Here is an 18,040-nt window from a genome sequence, read left to right on the forward strand (position 1 = left end):
TACAATTATTCTAGTAATTTAGAAAGAATAATTTTGTAATATTGTTTAATAAAATCAATAAGCGAGTTAGATATTTGCAGTTATATATTTTAATCTGTACTATTTTGAATCTGGAACATAACAGCTGATGAAGTAAATATAAGTATATTTTTTTATTTGTCATAAATAATTGTACTCGGTGCCAAGAAAGTTTTTTGAAAACATTTTAAAAGTACTTGTTTAGGGATACAGTATACTTATTACTTATGTACTCACTATTCGTCTGGGCGAAAGCGTACTGAGAATTTATTAATTTTGTGTAATTACTAATCAATAATAAATATATCTCCGTTATTGTAGTAACTATCTACTTTTTGTTGCCTAGACCATAGAGTAATAATAGTAGGCCTAGACCAAGTGTGCGCAATTTTTGTAAAAGTGATATACCATATCTACCATTATGGTAGCTTAGGTTAGCTTCAATGATAGTACGTACTAAGATATTAGATAACATTATCAAGCAAGACTTTTTAAAAATGAAAAATGAAATTTTATTCGTCAGTTATGTATTTTGTTATAGAAGATATTTGAATATATTATGATAGTAATTTACGTTTTTTAAGTTAATAAATACGTTTTACTTAATTAGAAATATGAATATTTTATACTGTCTTCGAATTAGAACTTTGAATCCGGTTTTTGATCCAATTAAGGTGTACCGTAGAACGATTTACAGAGCATCACAGCAAATAACATCAAGCAAATCTCAATCTAAACCTATCGCACCGATATCCAAATCATTTACTATCCATCGTAATTTTATGAAAAAAGTGGGTTTAGAACCATTGTACGACAATTACAAGAAAAGAGCTATCAAAGACAATATATCTTCTAACGAGTTTGAACTTATTTACAATGGAATTGGTGAAACCTACGCTCGATGCCTCAGCGGAATCGTTATTAGTGCATTAATATTATTACCTACAGTATTCACTGGTGCATACTTGTATCTATTGATAAGTGAAGGTTCTATCAATTTAAAAACTTACTTTGAAATATTGTTACTACCACACAGTGCTATTGAAGTTTTTCTATTACTTACTACTATGTTTTCACTCAAGTTAGCATCGTATAGCTTTATTTCAAAGTATGTCGTAAGAATCTACAAACATAATATAAAACCTCAATATGCGTGTGTATATATTAACCCGATATTACCATGGAAAAATATAACGGTTATGACTGATAAAGCTATAAAACTGCCAAATGGTAAGATATCTTTAGTGCCTTGGTACAAAGAATATTATGAGCTTGGTGGATATAAATCTATTGTCTTAAAAGAAAGATTCAGAAGACCAATTGATATAGATAGAATGACGAACACGGAAGAAAAAACTAAGTTTGATTAACTGTTCATTAGATAAATTTGAATTGTATGTATTTTTACCTAATCAAAATAAAAACTGTAAGCCCAATTAGATGAATGTTTTTTTCATTAATATAATTGTGTGTAGAAATATTTTCTCCAATTTTGAGCTGGTAAACATGTTGGCAACAGTTGACTGAGACATAAGTTCTGAGTCTTTTGTTTTTACAATTGGGGTGTCCGCATTTGTCTTGTAGCCCGTTAAATTTAGTGCAAATACATTTATGATACTAAGAAAGTTGTTATACTACCTATAATCCACTATGTAATCAATTGTATTTTATATACCCTTACTACTTCGACTGCTGTATCTAGATATTGAAAATGAGTTCTTTTAGAGAATGGTTATTCGACCAGCTTAAACAAATTGCTAGTAGTTTATATAGAAGGCATAACAGCAACCATTTTTAATAAAATGCATTTCCTCCGATTACTAGATGAACATTTAATTTGCATTTTCGTGATATGTGATTAACAAAGTTTTACATTGTTCCTCAAATAAAATTATTTGCATTTTTCCTTAAATCCATCTTTAAATTTTGTTATTAAAAAATTATAATTATAGTTTATAAGCACACTGTTCAAGTATCGTAGGCAAAAATAATTTATGCCTACTTATGAAAATCAATTTTACTATCTGATTTTGTGTAGCAGGCATTTCGAATTTGTAAACCATAATTTATTTTCAAATATTTTCTAATTAATATTTAAATTATAAAACATCAATATTTTTTAATTATTTAGGAATATTTTATTTTCAAATATTTAGAATAACAAAATATTTTTATTCAAATTTTAGTTTCCTTGGTAACAAATTACATACACCTCACTACCATCAATAGATGAAATTCATGTTAATCTTCATCTTTAAAAATTGAGTCGGCCAGCCAATTGCCAAATCCGCTTTTTACAAATTTCTCTCATTTAACTTAAGTTATTCACTCCACTGCGCTTTATTTCTATCTCTGAATCCCTCTAATCTCTTATCCATAATCCTTTATTACTTTACTATATTTAATTTTCTTTCAATTTTATTTTACGGGGATCGTATGTTTGAACTCTGGATAACTGAACAGACTACAGTTAATTTATCCAGAGTTTACAATGTTATCACCTCATGAGTGTTATCAAATTTTTGTTTTTTTATCAATTTAACTTTCTAAAATCGATTTTCTACACGTTTCGTTTTTGATTATAGTAGTTGCTGTTGTCAACGTGTTACACAATACTCAATAGATTGCCATTTGGCCCATTCCGTAATCCGTTTTAACTTCCAGCAGCAATTATTGACTGTTCTATACCTAAAATTAATTAAAAACAAATAGTTCGGTAACTATTTTTTTTCTTGACAACATCATGTCGATTCAAGTGGCTATCAACGAAGACAATAAGGAAAATGCATCAGAAAACGAAGAAAAGAAAACTCCAATATTTACAGTCGAATGTATCCTTTATTAACAAATATATAATTTGTTTTTAAGAAATTATATGCATTTTATATTGTAATGTATATAATATAGTACGTAGTAATGTAGCCATTAAGCAGGTAAGAATTTATTACAGAAAGTTGAGCGACAAACAAATAAGTGAAATAGATTAAATTTGTAAGCGAATGGGGACGGAGTCAAATTTGAGGAGATCAACCCTTATTGCGTAGATGATATAATAATAATAATAATTTAAGATACTTTTTTGTATTTTAATGTTTATCAATAATAATGATTAAAAACAAATAATTTAGTTAAAAAAAGTTGAATAAGATTACTTCCTTATTTTCTAAATAGTACTGAAATTAATTAAAGAAGCACAACAACAACATGGGTTACGACATAATGACTATCAAAGATATAGGTAAATAATAATTGTGTTACTATTACAATAATTATGAGTTGACACATAATATTTACTATTTTATTTTATTCTACTTAGAGGTTATTGCTCGAGGCGCATTAGACGTTTGCGAAAAGTCATGCACTTACAACAAGGTGACAGACGAAATTTTCGTAAGAAAAACATCACAGAAGCTAATCTTATTGACGAAAGGTATTATAGTTAAATGACTATTTTGAAATTAGTATAATTAATTGATATTTTATTTTAGAGCCGTTTACATTCCATTGATGTTAGCTGAACGAGCATGGAGTTATGCAATGCAATTGAGAGTAGAAGCCAATACGGAGCCGCGAAAGAAGTTTCATTTGGTGTCTAGATTGAGGAAAGCGGCTAGTTACGCTTTACAATTACAAAAACTTTGTGAGGTATGCTCGATCTAAAGTATAATTCATATTATTAGTTTATAAAATAAATACATTTATTTATAATTGCCGACTATCTAACTGGCTATTTGTATTTTTACAAAATTTAGTTAGACAAATTTGATGCTCGTACTCAGCTTGAAACCCAAGCTTACGTAGCTTGGTGTGAAGGAATGTTACAATTTGAGTTACAAGATTGGAAACCGGCCATAGAAAATTTAAAAAAAGCCCAGTAAATAAACAATGTTTTTATTTTGTATTTATTATAATATATATAATTAATAATATATATATTTGTTTGTAATAATTTTTTAGTTATTTTGTTACCAAAAACAATTTTTTATTAATTTATGTATATTCATTGTTTTAGAATGATTTACGAAAAATTAGCATCTGCTCTGAATGAAGAAGATGCAATTTTGTACAGGAATCGGTACGAGGAATTAGAGCCTAGCTTGCGTTTTTGTGCCTACAATATAGGTAATGAAACTGATGTCAATCAGTTGCTACACTTGCGAAACCAGGCTCAAGGAGATTTATTAGTTACATTAGACGTGAGTATACCCAAAATTAATTCATGACAATTGAGTGACTTCTATTTATTTAGACGCTAATGGCTCAAACAAGAGACTCGCTGAGTGAAGTGAGTTGGAGAAACCGTACAGTGCCGGTAAAGAATACTCGTGTAAGGACATTTTTGTTGGCTAATAGAGATTTTGATGCAATGTTGGATAAATGTACTACGTTAGCTGAAAAAAGTGACTCGTTAGAACAGCATTTAATGGACTGCAAGGATGCTATGCTGGCAATTCGTGAGGATATTAAAACTGAACAGGTTAGAAAAATAGTACCTGTTAATATAATTTGTTCGGATAAATTAATTTCATTTCATGTTTTAGAAATTGGATGGTGTGTCTACTGCTGTAGCATCGTCTTTACAGTATCTTCACACTTATTTGTCGTTTATTCGTCTAGAAAGATCGATCCAACGTAATTTATTGCTAATCGAAAGCGCGTTAGAAAATGAAAGCAATAAACAAGGAACTCTTGTAATTATATTAAAGAATTGATATAGGACCGAATAATTTTAATTAATAATATTTGTTTATATTAAAGGGTAGTAAAAAACTTCAAGACATAACTCGCTTGTATGAAATTTTGATTCAAAACATTTTGGAAGAACAGCAATTGCCAGGTTTAGAAGACGACACTGAATTCCAAGAAAATTTGAATATCAAAGCTAAAGCTTATAAAGCATTCAGGTAACACTAATAGTATTAGGAAATAATTTAGATTTTCAAAACAAAATAATTCTTATTATTTCTTACTCTTAGAAATATTTAAATTGAGGTTTCAGTTATGGGAATTAAAAATTGTTTTTATTAATTTGGGTTCTGACTACTTAAAATATATTTCGGATATCAGGTTTTCAAAAATCATACTGTATGTTACTTCTAAGTTTAGTACAACCTTAGAATACATAAAATGTATTAATCACCGATATTTTTGTACTACCATCAAACTATGACTTTTTAACAGTTATAATGCAGAAAATGCAAAAACATTTGATCTTTGAATCTGCAGAGCTAATAAAAAACTATAATTCTCTTCAGACACAATAGTGATGTTTGGCATATTCACCTATGGAAGTACGCTGAGCGCAAACTGTGTACAATAATTTATCCCTGGCTGTACTTTTGAACTTTTTGCATTTTTTTCCAACTGGTTTTTATCAAATTTTATCTAGATCATTCAATCAATTTTAGTTTGAACTAAAAAGATCCTTAAAATATTATGAATATTTTTGCCATTACTTAGCTCAAGTTCGTTCCTTATAGGAATATAGGACTTTGGAAATCAATCATAATCAAACTCGAGTTATAACCTCTACTATTTGATGTTGCACTTTTATATGGTTTACAAAAGTGTAAAAAAAAAAATTTTATTTAAGTTATTTCTTTAAAATATGTTAGAATATTGAAAGTTGCAGTAATTTGTATCTTCCATTGAAAATGAAGGGGAGAAATGTCCCTAAAAGAACAAGGAATAATGAATGAGGAGGAATGACCGAGTGGGTAAGGTGGCAGTGTGTTTGCGCTCACGGTCGCTGGTTCGACACTCAAGAAGCGGGCGCTTCGTTTGCTACATTCAATTTCAATATTCTAACAAATTTTAAAGAAATTTAAATGTTTTAGCTAACTTTTTTATTTTTAGACTTTTTAAAGTCAAGTTTTTTATTTAGTTGAATTAAAATTTTAATTTTATTGTTAGGAACTACGTAGCTATTATGTTTACTCATTGTTAACATTGTTTTTTTATGTTTTCAGGTGTTATTATATTGGACAGAGTTTGAGTACATTACACCGCTGGAAAGACACTATGGCCATGTACGAAAGAGCTTTACTACACGCTTCGTCTGTTATTAATCAAGTGAACGGAGACTTGAAATCTCGTTTAAGCCACTTAGTTAACATTATCGAGTCTTCCAAATATTGTGCCCACGCTCAAAGTGTTCTTGAACAAGACAATGAAGAAGAATTGAACAGCTTGAAGAATACAAAATTATTAAAAGTGAGTTATTTTTACCCTTTACCGGTTTAAAATTATTTATTATTAAAACAAATTTTAGCTGCCATTGACAAAGCGATTAGATGAATATTTTGAAGATCTGAGTATACTCGGAAAAGATCCAAATGTCATTAAATTGCCACCCGAAATGGAAGAAGTACCATGCAAACCATTGTTCTTTGATGTCGCTTTAAATCATGTAAAACTTCCAGCATTTAAAAAACAAGCTCCTTCTAATCCAGCTAACAAAGAAGGTATTTCAGGATTTGTTAAAGGTCTTTGGGGTTGGGGTGGTAAAAAATAATATTTATTTACTGATATATTATCTTACATTGTTCAAACTTTATCTTTTCAACACAAATCTTAAGCTCTATATTCAAAACAAACTAAAAAATAATATATTTATATACATATATATATATTATAAATTTAATTTTAAGTATTTTTGTAAAACGACGGAACTACTTAAATCAGTAGTGGTCTAATATTCATTTTTATTACAATAAATAACTTCACATCTATGAAAATAATGGTAGAAGAAATGTTAAGTTTATATAAGTTGTAAATTAGTTTTAAGCAACAGTAATTGAAGGTATGATTTAAATAAATAAAATTTAATAATAACAATATAAAAACTGGATTTTTTATTATTACCTACAAACTCGTCTGTCCACTTTTATCTCTTCTTGTAGCATGACTTCTGGCATGTTTCCTCAGGTGATCCTTCCTATAAAACGCTCTACCGCATTCTAAACACGCGTGTCTTTTTTCACCCGTGTGAACAACTCTATGTAAAGTCAGTTGTTCCTTCCGTTTAAACGCTTTACCACAAATGGTGCATGCGTATGGTCTTTCAGAACTGTGACTTTGCCTGTGTCTGGTCAGATGGTCTTTGCGTTTAAGCCCAGCTCCGCAAATATCACAAACAAACCGCCGTTCCGTCGCGTGACTGCCGAGATGTTCTTCAAGTAAATGTTTGTCTAAGTACTCGGCTTGACATTCAGGACATCCAAATGTTGTAGTGCCGTCGGCGCATTTAGTGATGCGTATTTGTCCAGGTTTTTGTTTATACTGCTGCTGTTGTGTAGGTGCCTGGGAATACTTCTTGGTCGTGCCGGTTTGTTTCTCGGATTTTTTTCTCTTCTTAGGCTTAAGGTCTTCTTTTTCTTTAGAGTTTTCTCCGGAATACTTCAAGAAATGATGCAACGTTAACGTAGCCGGTAAATGTGACAAGTAATCAGCCACCGTGGACCCGGGTGTGGCAATACTCTGCCACGAAGACGGCAAACCACCAAGTTGACTTCCCAGATCGCTGGAGTCGCTTTGGAAGTGAGCACCATTGCTGATGAAATGACCGTTTCCCATACTTCCAAAATCTTGATCTAAAATTGGCCCCGAAGCAAAATGGGTGCCTAACATGGCGAAATCCATTTGCTGCAGTATGTCACTAGACCGAAATGTGGAAGTCATGTGTCTAATGATTTTTTTAATTTTACCTATGTGCGAAGAACAAGTCACCTACAAAGCCTGTTCTTTAGTTTGATATTTCTTAATACTGGGTAAAGCCGATCAGAATTAAATTGAAAATTCTTGAATTAAAATACTTGCCAATATGGCGACGCACGGGAAAATCTAATCAATAAATTGTTGAGATTAAAACGCATTTTTCCATGAAATTGCTTTGGCGGCCATTGAACAACCCCAGACGAGTTATCAACCCCCCAATCCCAATAATACAAAAAACAAGCATGTCGACAACTTGTGTTATCAGTTTTCACAACATGGCTGCTGGTGCATTCCCGTAAGAAATACACGGCCGCCCAGCATGCCGGCAGCCATTTTAACGTTATCACAACATGCTGACACACCTTCATTTCTATTATATGTATGTGTATGTTTTGTGTCGTACGACCCCCTTTGCAGAGTTTGTGAACAGCTGCTGTTGCCGAATGTCGCTCCAGTCACCAGTTATATTACAATAAGATGACAGACGCAGTGCGGCAAATAAGAAAAAATCCTCTCCTGAGATTTTTTCTTATTATTATAGGGGAGGCTCATCCCTTGTATAATTAAACTAACTAATAAAAGTATAATGTTTTATTAAATTAAAGTAAAAAGTACATTATTTATAAGGATATTACAATTTATATTTTTAATTACATTTTTCTTAACCCTGCATTAGTCGCGCGGTGTAATATCACATGAGTAGTCGCGCGTCTACATAATATGTAGAACAATTACAATTTTGCTAATTAAAATGTATTATTGCAACATAAATTAATAATTTGACCACATTATTCAATTTTAATATATATTGTGTATTTTGTACAATATTAATTAATTTAATACATATAAAAGAAACTTTTAAAACAATATTATTAAAATATATATTTATATGTGTAAATACATACATATATATATATATATTTATTATGTATGTGTATCTATATATAATATAATATAGTGTATAACATCAATATATAAAATTTTAAATATACCCAGTCCGAAATCATAACAGATATCAACTATACAATGTCATTTAAAGGTATTATAATTATCATTGTGATAAGGAAATCCTAAAACCATTTAAAATAAAATTTATTATCGGTGTACTACAATAGTAGAACGCGCGACTAATGCAGGGTTAAAAATGAAGAGTACTTATTTAACAGTGCCTAGATTTGTCTCAGCGGTCACGTGCTATTCCCAAAGGGTAAAACAATATTGTTGACTATATTTCTGACTAAAAGGAAATTTAAATTAAAAAAATTGTTAAAATACATATCCCGCTAATAAAAATTAATTTAAATGTATATTATTTTGAGTGTCACGGGATTTAATATTAAATATACTTAAATTGTTAAACCTATGTGTATTTAAAACTTGAGTTTTCATCTATTTACAATGCAATGTAGAGAAATGCTCCACACAATTTAATGAAAATAAGTTTCATGCACAGCGGAACTAGGCAAAACTATACCACCGTCTATTGTATACCTAGTAGTTAGATAATATCACATTTGTTTGTTCATTGTACATTTGTACATTTATACATCATTTGTTTTCTTTTTAAATAATTGAGTTTTTATTTTAATACAAAACCAATGAAAATCAAAGTGATGAGGAGCAAAAGGGTGCAAATTATTTTTGTATAGAGAAAAAACTAAAAAATAATAATTTAACGCATGTGTATGGGAGATGTTTATATTAAATTTTTTAACTTTTTTTTTTTAACAACAATAGAAAATGATCTAAAATGTTTATTGCACAAAATTTGGTTAAATTGTTCTTACAACTATTGAATTCACAAAAAATTGTATCGCACATAATAATATATTATTTTGTATTTAAATATGAACCGAATTGCACATAAAACTATATAGTTAACTACAAGGGGTTGAGTTTTTTGTATTTTAACTTGTATAATTTATATTATAGCAATTATAGATATATTTAAGGATGTTTTAATCTTCATAACAAGACGTATTTAACAACATTTTAAACACTTGTTTTAATCAAAACAAAACATTTAAGATTAATGAAAATCAATAGTAAATATAGTAACAACGCATTATACCCAATTAATGCAACCAAACGCAATTAATATGGTTCCATCTGTTGCGTATGCTATCGACAGCCAATGGATTTACATTTACAAAAACACGCCATATCGTCCAATATATACATATATATATATATATATAATTATACTCTACAAAAAATATATAAAACGGCGAGTTACTTCATTATTTAGACACAACACAATTTCATACAAATTTATACTTTGGTGAGTATAAATAGGTTTATTACAATGTGCATACACACTAGATTTTTTTGACTTTTGAAATTAAAACCTAATATTAATATTTTTATTGTTTGCAATTTCTAGTCTACTTTTTACAAGTTCTCCACAAACCAAAATCAAAAATGGGCGCAGAAAAGGTATCCATGAACATCGTTGTCGTCGGACAAGTGCAATCTGCCAAGTCTGTCAAAATCGTTTCAAAGGCCCAACCTCAAGCTTCCAACACTATGGTATGTAAAACATTGTTTACATCTTATTGGCTTTAGATTTTCTTTTTAAAATTAAATAAACTTAATAAATCATAAGCTATTAATATTAAAATAATGTTCTCATTAAAATCGCGTTTATTTTGCTAAGCGTTATGCTAACCGAACAAAAACTACAAATGATAGGTATTTTTTATGCTTCTTTTTAAAATTTTGTTTTACATATAGAATAATCGTATGTTCTACAGTTCACCGTGTTAACTATAACTCCAACTAAAAATTTTAATGTAGAAGCAGATTTTTTAGAGAAACATCAACATAGTAAACGATTACTGTACTAACAGTAATCAAATTATTTAACATTTAACTGCTAAGTTCATACTTATTTGTAAATAGTTTATAATATTGAACATTTTTGGTTTTGCCTTAGTTTTATTTCATCGACATTTTCGATTATAACTAAAAATATTTAAAATAATCAACCTATCTATCACATTTACTACAGCTCATTATTATGGAGACACATAACCTTTATTGGGCGACTTGCCCGACAGACGCGTCAACATAGTTTCTTATAATAGTAATGATTGAGGTAGTAAAATATATTTTATATTTATGAAAAAAATACTTTGGCATACTTTTAAAAAGTTGTCAAGTTCTCAATTAATTTTCTATTAATATTAACGCAAATCAGCGTTATTACAAAGTCTCAAACTTAATAAAAATTAGGTTAACTAAGTTTTAATAGTATTTTAAATAAAATAATTAATAATCAAATAAAATGTAATTATCATTATCATTAATATCTCTATTTTATATTACAGAGTTGTTAAGCGGTCGCAGATAATTCAAGAAACAAATCAAAAATGCCATAGACTAAAGTTGAAAGTCTTGTTAACATTATGTTATTCAAGTAGTTTTCAAGACTTTCAATACCAACCATTACATATTATGTTATTAATATGTATTGTTATTATCAAAAAAATTCATAAATAAATTATAAATGTACTGTTATTGAAGTATTTTTTTATATCAAAGATCGGATACCCTTTATATATTACCTATTAGATTTAAAAATCAATATAACTATTCTGCTCCGTTTCTACAAAACGGAAATAGTTTTAAAAAGTATAATTCGATTTACCGGTTTTTTAGAATAATACCCAAATATATAAGATACTATTAATAGATACAAAAAAATATAACTAGCCATTTACCCTGGAAAGAATGGAAATACTTTCTACTTTTTTTGTGGTATAGTTTTTACGATATAGCCATATAGACTTGCAGTGAAGAATTTAGTTTATAATAAAAATAATAATTTAATAATAAATAAAAAAAAATGTTTAAAAAATAACTGTGTTAACTGTCATGATGCATACTATAAATTACAATAAGACATAACTAAAAGTTACTAATTGATATATAACATTAAAATTACTCATAAGTAATTTAAACGAAAATACACGTACACCACAAGAAATCCCAAAGTTATTAACCCGAAGTATTTTTGTTTATTAAATCTATTTTTTTTTTTTAAATGTTAAAAACAAACCTTAGAATAATATGTTAATATGGTAACCTAACGTGCATTAATAGATTAAGATTAATTGACAGCTGTTCGGCCAAACAATCAAGTGCTGGTGTTTATACAATATCAATTTAAATATTATAATTTCATGCATCATCACAGGGATAATAAAACAATCTACTGATTTTTCGAATAAAATACAAGCTGAAAATTTGTATTAGGTACATACAACTAGGTATCTATAAGTTACCTAACTCTAATATATTATGGAAATGATGGAATCAGTGCCATTTATTTCACCGAAGAAATGTTTGTTGTCTAAATATAGATTATAAATTTGTGTAGGGTATGTAGTAATTAGTATGTTGTTTAAAGTCAGGGTTTTCAGTTTTATGCAAATATAAGTGTAACTGAAATATTTTGAATATAGATTGTTTCGTAAATGTGCACATTTTAAATGCTCGTAAAAACAATACGAATGAAATTTAAATATTCAAACTTGGTAAAATCATAATATTTGTACAGAAGAATGACGTGAACAAAATGTCCAATTATATCACAAGTTTGGGTCAAAATTACTATTTCTGACTAAAAATCAACGGTTTTTGAAAAGCAATTTGGACAAACTAAAAAATAAAGAATTAAATTAAAAAAATTAATTTTTTTAAAATAAACATTTATATGATTTAAAAAAACCTTATTAAAAAAAAAAAAATAACGCGATGGTAAAATAAAGATGAAAGGTATTTCTAAACATCAGTTGTTGCCAATTCACTTATCGCGACTACTCCTTCTCAGCTCTTTTGTTACATCCATTTTGTGTCTAGATTTTATAATTGATGTATTTATTAATATATGTATTAATTCAAATAATTATAGGTATTATATAAAGCTATGATCTAAAATGGCCATTCTGCCAGCATTTCAGTGTCGTCACCATGACCAGTGACCACCGCATTGCTGACCGGTGCTTCTAATACATTTTTTATTGTACTCAGTTTTTCATTGTTTTCATTGTTATATTGACATAATAAATAAGTGATTATGGGACTAAAAAGTCTATTAATAGCAAATCCTAGTCTAGATTCGGTTTCAGCATACAAAATTAAAAAATTATATCCCTAGTACCTTGATTAATAATTGTTTCTGCCGTCTGAGTTCTGGTTTTCAAAAAAAAACGTTGTTGTAATTTGTATAGATCACAGCCTAGTACCTGCAGTATGTCAGGTATTTTATAAAACCATAGACCTCTTACCTGCCGGCTGCCATATACCTACCTTTTGAGTAAAAGGTTAAAGGCTATGTATAAAACCGATATGCCTTAAAACGGAATAACTCGATGCTAACATCAAACATATTATAATAGATAGCGCATGGCGGCATAGCTGTTGATAATGATAATAGTGTGATAACAGCATGAACTTGTCGTTTTCATCATTTTTTAGTACCAGTTTTTAACTTTGTCTGATTTGTTTTAATATTGTTTAATTCAAATCAATAACCACCCTAGAATTAATCATGTCTTTAGAAGGAGCAGTGAACGGAATGGGTGGCTCCGAAGAGAAAACCGACAATGTAGATGAAGTAAATGCCAAAAAAACCAGTAAATACGACAGTGGAGCAGCAGACTTAGAAAAAGTTACCGATTATGCAGAAGAAAAAGAAGTCGTGACTACTGATGATATCTCAGGGGTATATTACTTTAACAGTACATATAGTATAATTGTGTATTTATGTTTTAATATACTGGCTTTTGGTTAGGCAATGACGATTATCGGTGACCGGAGATTAAAAGAAGCGGCTGACAAAATGGCCAAAGAAAAAGAACTTCAAAAAGTCAACATTAAAAAGTCTGATGTAGAATTAATCGTAAGTCAGTTTTTTTATATCAAAATGTTATTGATAACTAATAACTATTATAAGATGATAGTTTAAGTGAAAAAGTGAAAAAACAACTTTTAATGGCGTAACAATAAAACATTTTTATTATTATGTTATCCTTAGTTTAAGTGGAGATGATGATTTTAATGTTTTTTTTATCTATTTATTAAAGTAAAATAGTTCTTATGTAATTATTTTTAACTTAGATAGTGTATTGCTTTAATATTGTAAAATGAGGATATGTTTTACAATTTAAAATAATACCCAGCAATCATTTAAAATATGACACATGTTGGTAACATGTTCTTCAAATAAACATAAAACACTTATTACATAATATTTTGCTCTAGACAATTTATGAATTATATTGATAGGTTATAAAATAATAACTACTGTACACAACCATGGTTATTGAAAATTAATTGCAATACATAACAGATATTAAAAACTATTTTTATAAAATGTATTAATCTATAAACAAGTACAAAGGTATTTTTTAAATTTATGATAAATGTATGAGTTTTAATAGTATAGTGTAAATTATGTAGGTTTTATTTTATTGATAGAAAGTAATTATAAAAAATTTGATATACTTATGTCGACAATTCTTATTTTAACTTAAATTCACCAAAAGAAAAAACTTCAATTGCTAGAGCTCAAATACTTATAATTGCATGTATTTTTTATTAACCAAATTTCAAATTTCCACAGTTCACTCTAATATAATATATATTATATATTTAGCAATTTAATTTTTAAATTTCTTTTTTTTTGTGAATTTGCACAGTTTAAAAACAAAAAAGTTATGGTTACATTGATTATTTATATGTTCACATTACAAATATTTTTTGTCTCGACCTTAAACATTTTATTTTTGTAACAAGAAGAAAGTCAGGGATAAAATATCGCTATTTGACTGATTGCACCAAAAATATTTTCTAATTATCTTCTCGTATTATATGGTTTTAATTTTATAATTTAAACAAATATGAAAATCAAATCTTAATTTTAAACTTGAAAATTCATTTTCAGCATTCACCATAATATGTTGAGTACAAAGTTATTCATTTAGTTTTCAATTTCAAGAGGCTGTTAAAACTGTTATCAAGTAGTATTAGCAATAAAATAATTTAAGTACTTCTCTGATACGAGTGGATAAATGATTAAATTAGGAATTCAAGTATTATATTATAATTCATTATTAAATTAAACATAGGCTATGTTTTAAGGTAAAAGCAAATTATAGAATACATTATCTGTGAATTTATTTTGCAATAAAGAAATTTAGATAAGTATAATTAATGGTAAATATAAACTTATATGATAAATAATAAATACATGTTTTCTTGCCAGGCATTCACAATCATGCTTTTGTGCTATTCTTCTTAATTTCTTGTCTGTATGAATAACAAATTTCTTCACCAAATACCAAATAATTCATCGGTCTTCACATTTAAAAATTATGTGTAATATACGGGTCAGTTATTTAAAACAATATCTGGTTGAATTTAGTCATTTTCTGGAAATATTACCTAAGTACTCAATACTATCATTTTTCAACTACAGTCTTTTGTTAAAGCTATACATTGTTGAGAAAAAAAAAATGTTTTTCTTGTTTACTTTTAGCTATTTAATTCCCTTTCCTTAGGGGTAAAGCTAGACAACATCTGTTTCGTGAAGTCATTAGAAATAAATTAAATTAATATGCATATTTTTTTGAACCCCCTCCCCATATAGATAAATTTTAAAACATATTTTTATACCTTAAATTAGTTTTTAAAAAAACTGCGCCAAAAAATAAATTAAGAAAGTTTTCATTTATTCCAAGTAAAGGAGTTAATGATATTTTATTGGTTTTTAAATTTTAATTTGGAAAGCTTCATCGAAGATATATAATACAAAATATTTTTTCCTTAATTCTACTATTTTTCGGATAGTTCTGGCGTGTATATCAAAATAGTAGTAAATGATGATATTTTTTAGGGCATTTTTTTAAATTGTATTTTTGAACTTGACAATTTATATATATATATATATATATATATATATGTATCATAAGTGATCGCTCGCTCGTATGATCGGTAAATATGTTATAATAAGTATTCGTCATAATATAATTGTGTATAAAAGAATGTCAATAATTGCCGAACATATGACACACGAAATTATTTTTACTCAATTTAGTGTGTACTGAAGAAAATAAATAAACGCTTTACAAACATGCACATTCGACAGAATTGTTATTACAATATTTAAGAGTACTATTATAAAAACTTTGCATACAAAGTCGATATTCAATCAATACAAAGGATAAGAGTTTTTTTCTATTATTTCCGTTTAAATACAGTGGTAGATTTTAACACGCAATCTTTTACATGTTTGTCATTGATCTTTATATATACATTATAGTTGTCCTAAGACCAAAGTACAAACTTTATATGACATGATGAAAGCAAAAAGGGACCTCTTGTAGAGATTTTCCAAAATCGAGTTATTAGCTACATCTTTGTAGCTAAGAAAGTTACTAATTTATTACACTTTAAAGTATGCCACTTGGTTGTCTGCCGACAATAGGATTTTTTTCGTGATCAATTTTATAGTAATTTCGGCTATCATTTGATTCGATGTTTTTTCTTGTATTAAAAACGATTAGTGGATTATACCTACCTATAATCCAAGAGACTGCAAGGTACAACTATGTTCAAATTTTTTTTAAATACTACCTACAAAGCTTTAAGTTTAAGTAAAGGGCGTTCACCAACACATATTCAGGAGAGGAAGACGTTTTTTATTTAATTTAACAAAAGTAATAATATTGTAATAGCAGGTAGTAGTAAATATAACAAATAATAAAAATCCAGGGAGTTATCTATTCTCGAACCCACCTCTTCCACAGGATGTCAATGCAGGTAATCTAAACGTGTGATGATCGTCTTAAAATCCACAATTGAAAAAAAAAATATCATGTACATTTTTAAAATATATTGATATTTGTATAAAACATCACGCAATATTGTCTAAAAAATATACTTTTATTATAAACAAAATCTAATTTTGCACTTAGATTTATATTTCGCTAATCACGTATGTATAAAAGAATCTAAAGAGTAATTTTACAAAACACCTCTATTTTTAAAACACCTTTTTAATGGAGTCATCTAAAAAATATCGATAAAAACCTTTGAGTTTAAATGAAAATTCATGTTGACGTCTGTCTTGCTAGGAAAATGTATGTTCTATTATTTTGAAGTCGATTGTTAAAATATTATTTATTTATTATTACTACTTTATTGCTTCTACTTTTCTACTAAACTATCAACTTCTGATTTTCAAATAAAAACTTACAGGGTACATTAAGGGCGGGGCTTTCAAATATTAGATTTACAAAAAAACAATAGATGCAATGTTAAAATTTAAAATACGAATGTAGGTTTTTCAAATTCGAATTTTTGTGGTCCCACCTCAGCTAGTACCTATTAATAGATTTTGCTTATCTTCGCATAAACTCTTAAGTACCCAACTATTTGCATGAGATAATAATTTATCAAACGTGGTATTCACTATTTCAATTAGAACATCCAAGTGTTAATCAAATATTTGTCAATGTAACTCTTCATTAGAAAATCTAACCTAACTGCAAAATGAGTAATGTAAGAAGGATGTGATTTTTTAATAGTTTAATATAAAAACAAAATCACTTTGTTAGAAAGTCTAAACGACTTAAAATTAATAGGTACAATTTTTGGATAGATCACCAGTCACTTAGGTATTAAATTATATTCAAGTCATCATCAGCAGGTTGTTTTATACACTAGGCAATATTGAATAAACGTGATCAAATTTTGTTTTTACCTATCGCCCGAACATCTATTTTCTAAATAGGACATTTCGTAGGACTGCTAATATCTCAATTAAATTTAATATTACACTTAAAAATTATACGGTTAATTTTCTCGACCTAGTTGTGCGCAAAACGCTTTGTATTATGACAACTATTTTACCATTGTATACGCGTCATGGCCTTTAACATTAATAATATTTCATTTATTACACCGAATGAATACAGACGTTTTAATTATTATCATGATGTTATTGGATCTTTTTTTTTTTTTTGTTACAGATTAAAGAGATGGAAATATCGAAAACGTTAGCCGAGAGAACACTCAGAGAGTATCACGGCGACGTTGTTAAAGCTCTAATCGCGTTGACCAATTAAATTTAATGATAACAAAATTATATATATATATATTTTCAAAAATATTTAAATAAGTATTTGTTCGTTGTAAATATTTAACAAAAAAAATTCAAACTCATTTTGAAGTAAACGAAAAAAATATATAAATAAAAATCTAAGTGTTTATTATTGTTTATTGGTCGATTTGCCTTTTC

At 28.0% G+C, this 18,040-nt stretch overlaps 4 protein-coding genes and 1 long non-coding RNA gene across 5 annotated transcripts; 4 read left to right on the top strand and 1 right to left on the bottom strand.

The window, feature by feature from the left end:
- The first annotated feature begins 509 nt into the window (after positions 1-509).
- On the top strand, positions 510-1,643 carry LOC126840368 (uncharacterized). The gene has a single exon (XM_050576047.1). It carries the CDS (start codon positions 633-635, stop codon positions 1,386-1,388), a length of 756 nt encoding a protein of 251 aa, XP_050432004.1. The 5' UTR covers positions 510-632; the 3' UTR covers positions 1,389-1,643.
- Positions 1,644-2,722: 1,079 nt separating this feature from the next.
- Positions 2,723-6,816, top strand: LOC126840366 (signal recognition particle subunit SRP68). The gene is made up of 11 exons (XM_050576045.1): positions 2,723-2,849; positions 3,190-3,256; positions 3,335-3,448; positions 3,507-3,663; positions 3,771-3,892; positions 4,031-4,214; positions 4,268-4,495; positions 4,560-4,709; positions 4,777-4,922; positions 5,988-6,231; positions 6,290-6,816. The coding sequence occupies exons 1-11, from the start codon at positions 2,762-2,764 to the stop codon at positions 6,530-6,532; spliced, it is 1,743 nt and encodes a 580-aa protein (XP_050432002.1). The 5' UTR covers positions 2,723-2,761; the 3' UTR covers positions 6,533-6,816.
- LOC126840367 (gastrula zinc finger protein XlCGF7.1-like) lies at positions 6,664-7,967 on the bottom strand. The gene has a single exon (XM_050576046.1). The coding sequence runs from the start codon at positions 7,696-7,698 to the stop codon at positions 6,883-6,885; it is 816 nt and encodes a 271-aa protein (XP_050432003.1). The 5' UTR covers positions 7,699-7,967; the 3' UTR covers positions 6,664-6,882.
- Positions 7,968-9,882: 1,915 nt separating this feature from the next.
- Positions 9,883-11,253, top strand: LOC126840609 (uncharacterized). Its single transcript, XR_007686074.1, has 3 exons — positions 9,883-10,015; positions 10,118-10,263; positions 11,064-11,253. It is a non-coding gene; the product is annotated as an uncharacterized LOC126840609 (long non-coding RNA).
- Positions 11,254-13,179: 1,926 nt separating this feature from the next.
- Positions 13,180-17,984, top strand: LOC126840169 (huntingtin-interacting protein K). Its single transcript, XM_050575732.1, has 3 exons — positions 13,180-13,462; positions 13,532-13,639; positions 17,772-17,984. The coding sequence occupies exons 1-3, from the start codon at positions 13,289-13,291 to the stop codon at positions 17,865-17,867; spliced, it is 378 nt and encodes a 125-aa protein (XP_050431689.1). The 5' UTR covers positions 13,180-13,288; the 3' UTR covers positions 17,868-17,984.
- The last annotated feature ends 56 nt before the right edge of the window (positions 17,985-18,040 follow it).

Source organism: Adelges cooleyi, unplaced genomic scaffold (assembly GCF_023614345.1).
Source record: "Adelges cooleyi isolate 19-005CV unplaced genomic scaffold, UGA_ACOO_1.1 ACOO_flye_CR_arks_rails_tigmint_CR_PRNA_376, whole genome shotgun sequence".
Classification (NCBI taxonomy): Eukaryota; Metazoa; Arthropoda; class Insecta; order Hemiptera; family Adelgidae; genus Adelges; species Adelges cooleyi.

What these genes read in the sequence shown, in the direction of transcription:
- LOC126840368 (XM_050576047.1), top strand. Translation starts at nt 633, where the DNA reads ATGAATATTTTATACTGTCTTCGAATTAGAACTTTGAATCCGGTTTTT.
- LOC126840366 (XM_050576045.1), top strand. Translation starts at nt 2,762, where the DNA reads ATGTCGATTCAAGTGGCTATCAACGAAGACAATAAGGAAAATGCATCA. An exon ending in GAAAATTTAAAAAAAGCCCA is followed by an intron (nt 3,893 to 4,030) that starts GTAAATAAACAA and finishes TCATTGTTTTAG; the next exon opens with AATGATTTACGAAAAATTAG. An exon ending in ATTTATTAGTTACATTAGAC is followed by an intron (nt 4,215 to 4,267) that starts GTGAGTATACCC and finishes CTATTTATTTAG; the next exon opens with ACGCTAATGGCTCAAACAAG.
- LOC126840367 (XM_050576046.1), bottom strand. Translation starts at nt 7,698, where the DNA reads ATGACTTCCACATTTCGGTCTAGTGACATACTGCAGCAAATGGATTTC.
- LOC126840169 (XM_050575732.1), top strand. Translation starts at nt 13,289, where the DNA reads ATGTCTTTAGAAGGAGCAGTGAACGGAATGGGTGGCTCCGAAGAGAAA. An exon ending in CTACTGATGATATCTCAGGG is followed by an intron (nt 13,463 to 13,531) that starts GTATATTACTTT and finishes GCTTTTGGTTAG; the next exon opens with GCAATGACGATTATCGGTGA. An exon ending in AGTCTGATGTAGAATTAATC is followed by an intron (nt 13,640 to 17,771) that starts GTAAGTCAGTTT and finishes TTTTTGTTACAG; the next exon opens with ATTAAAGAGATGGAAATATC.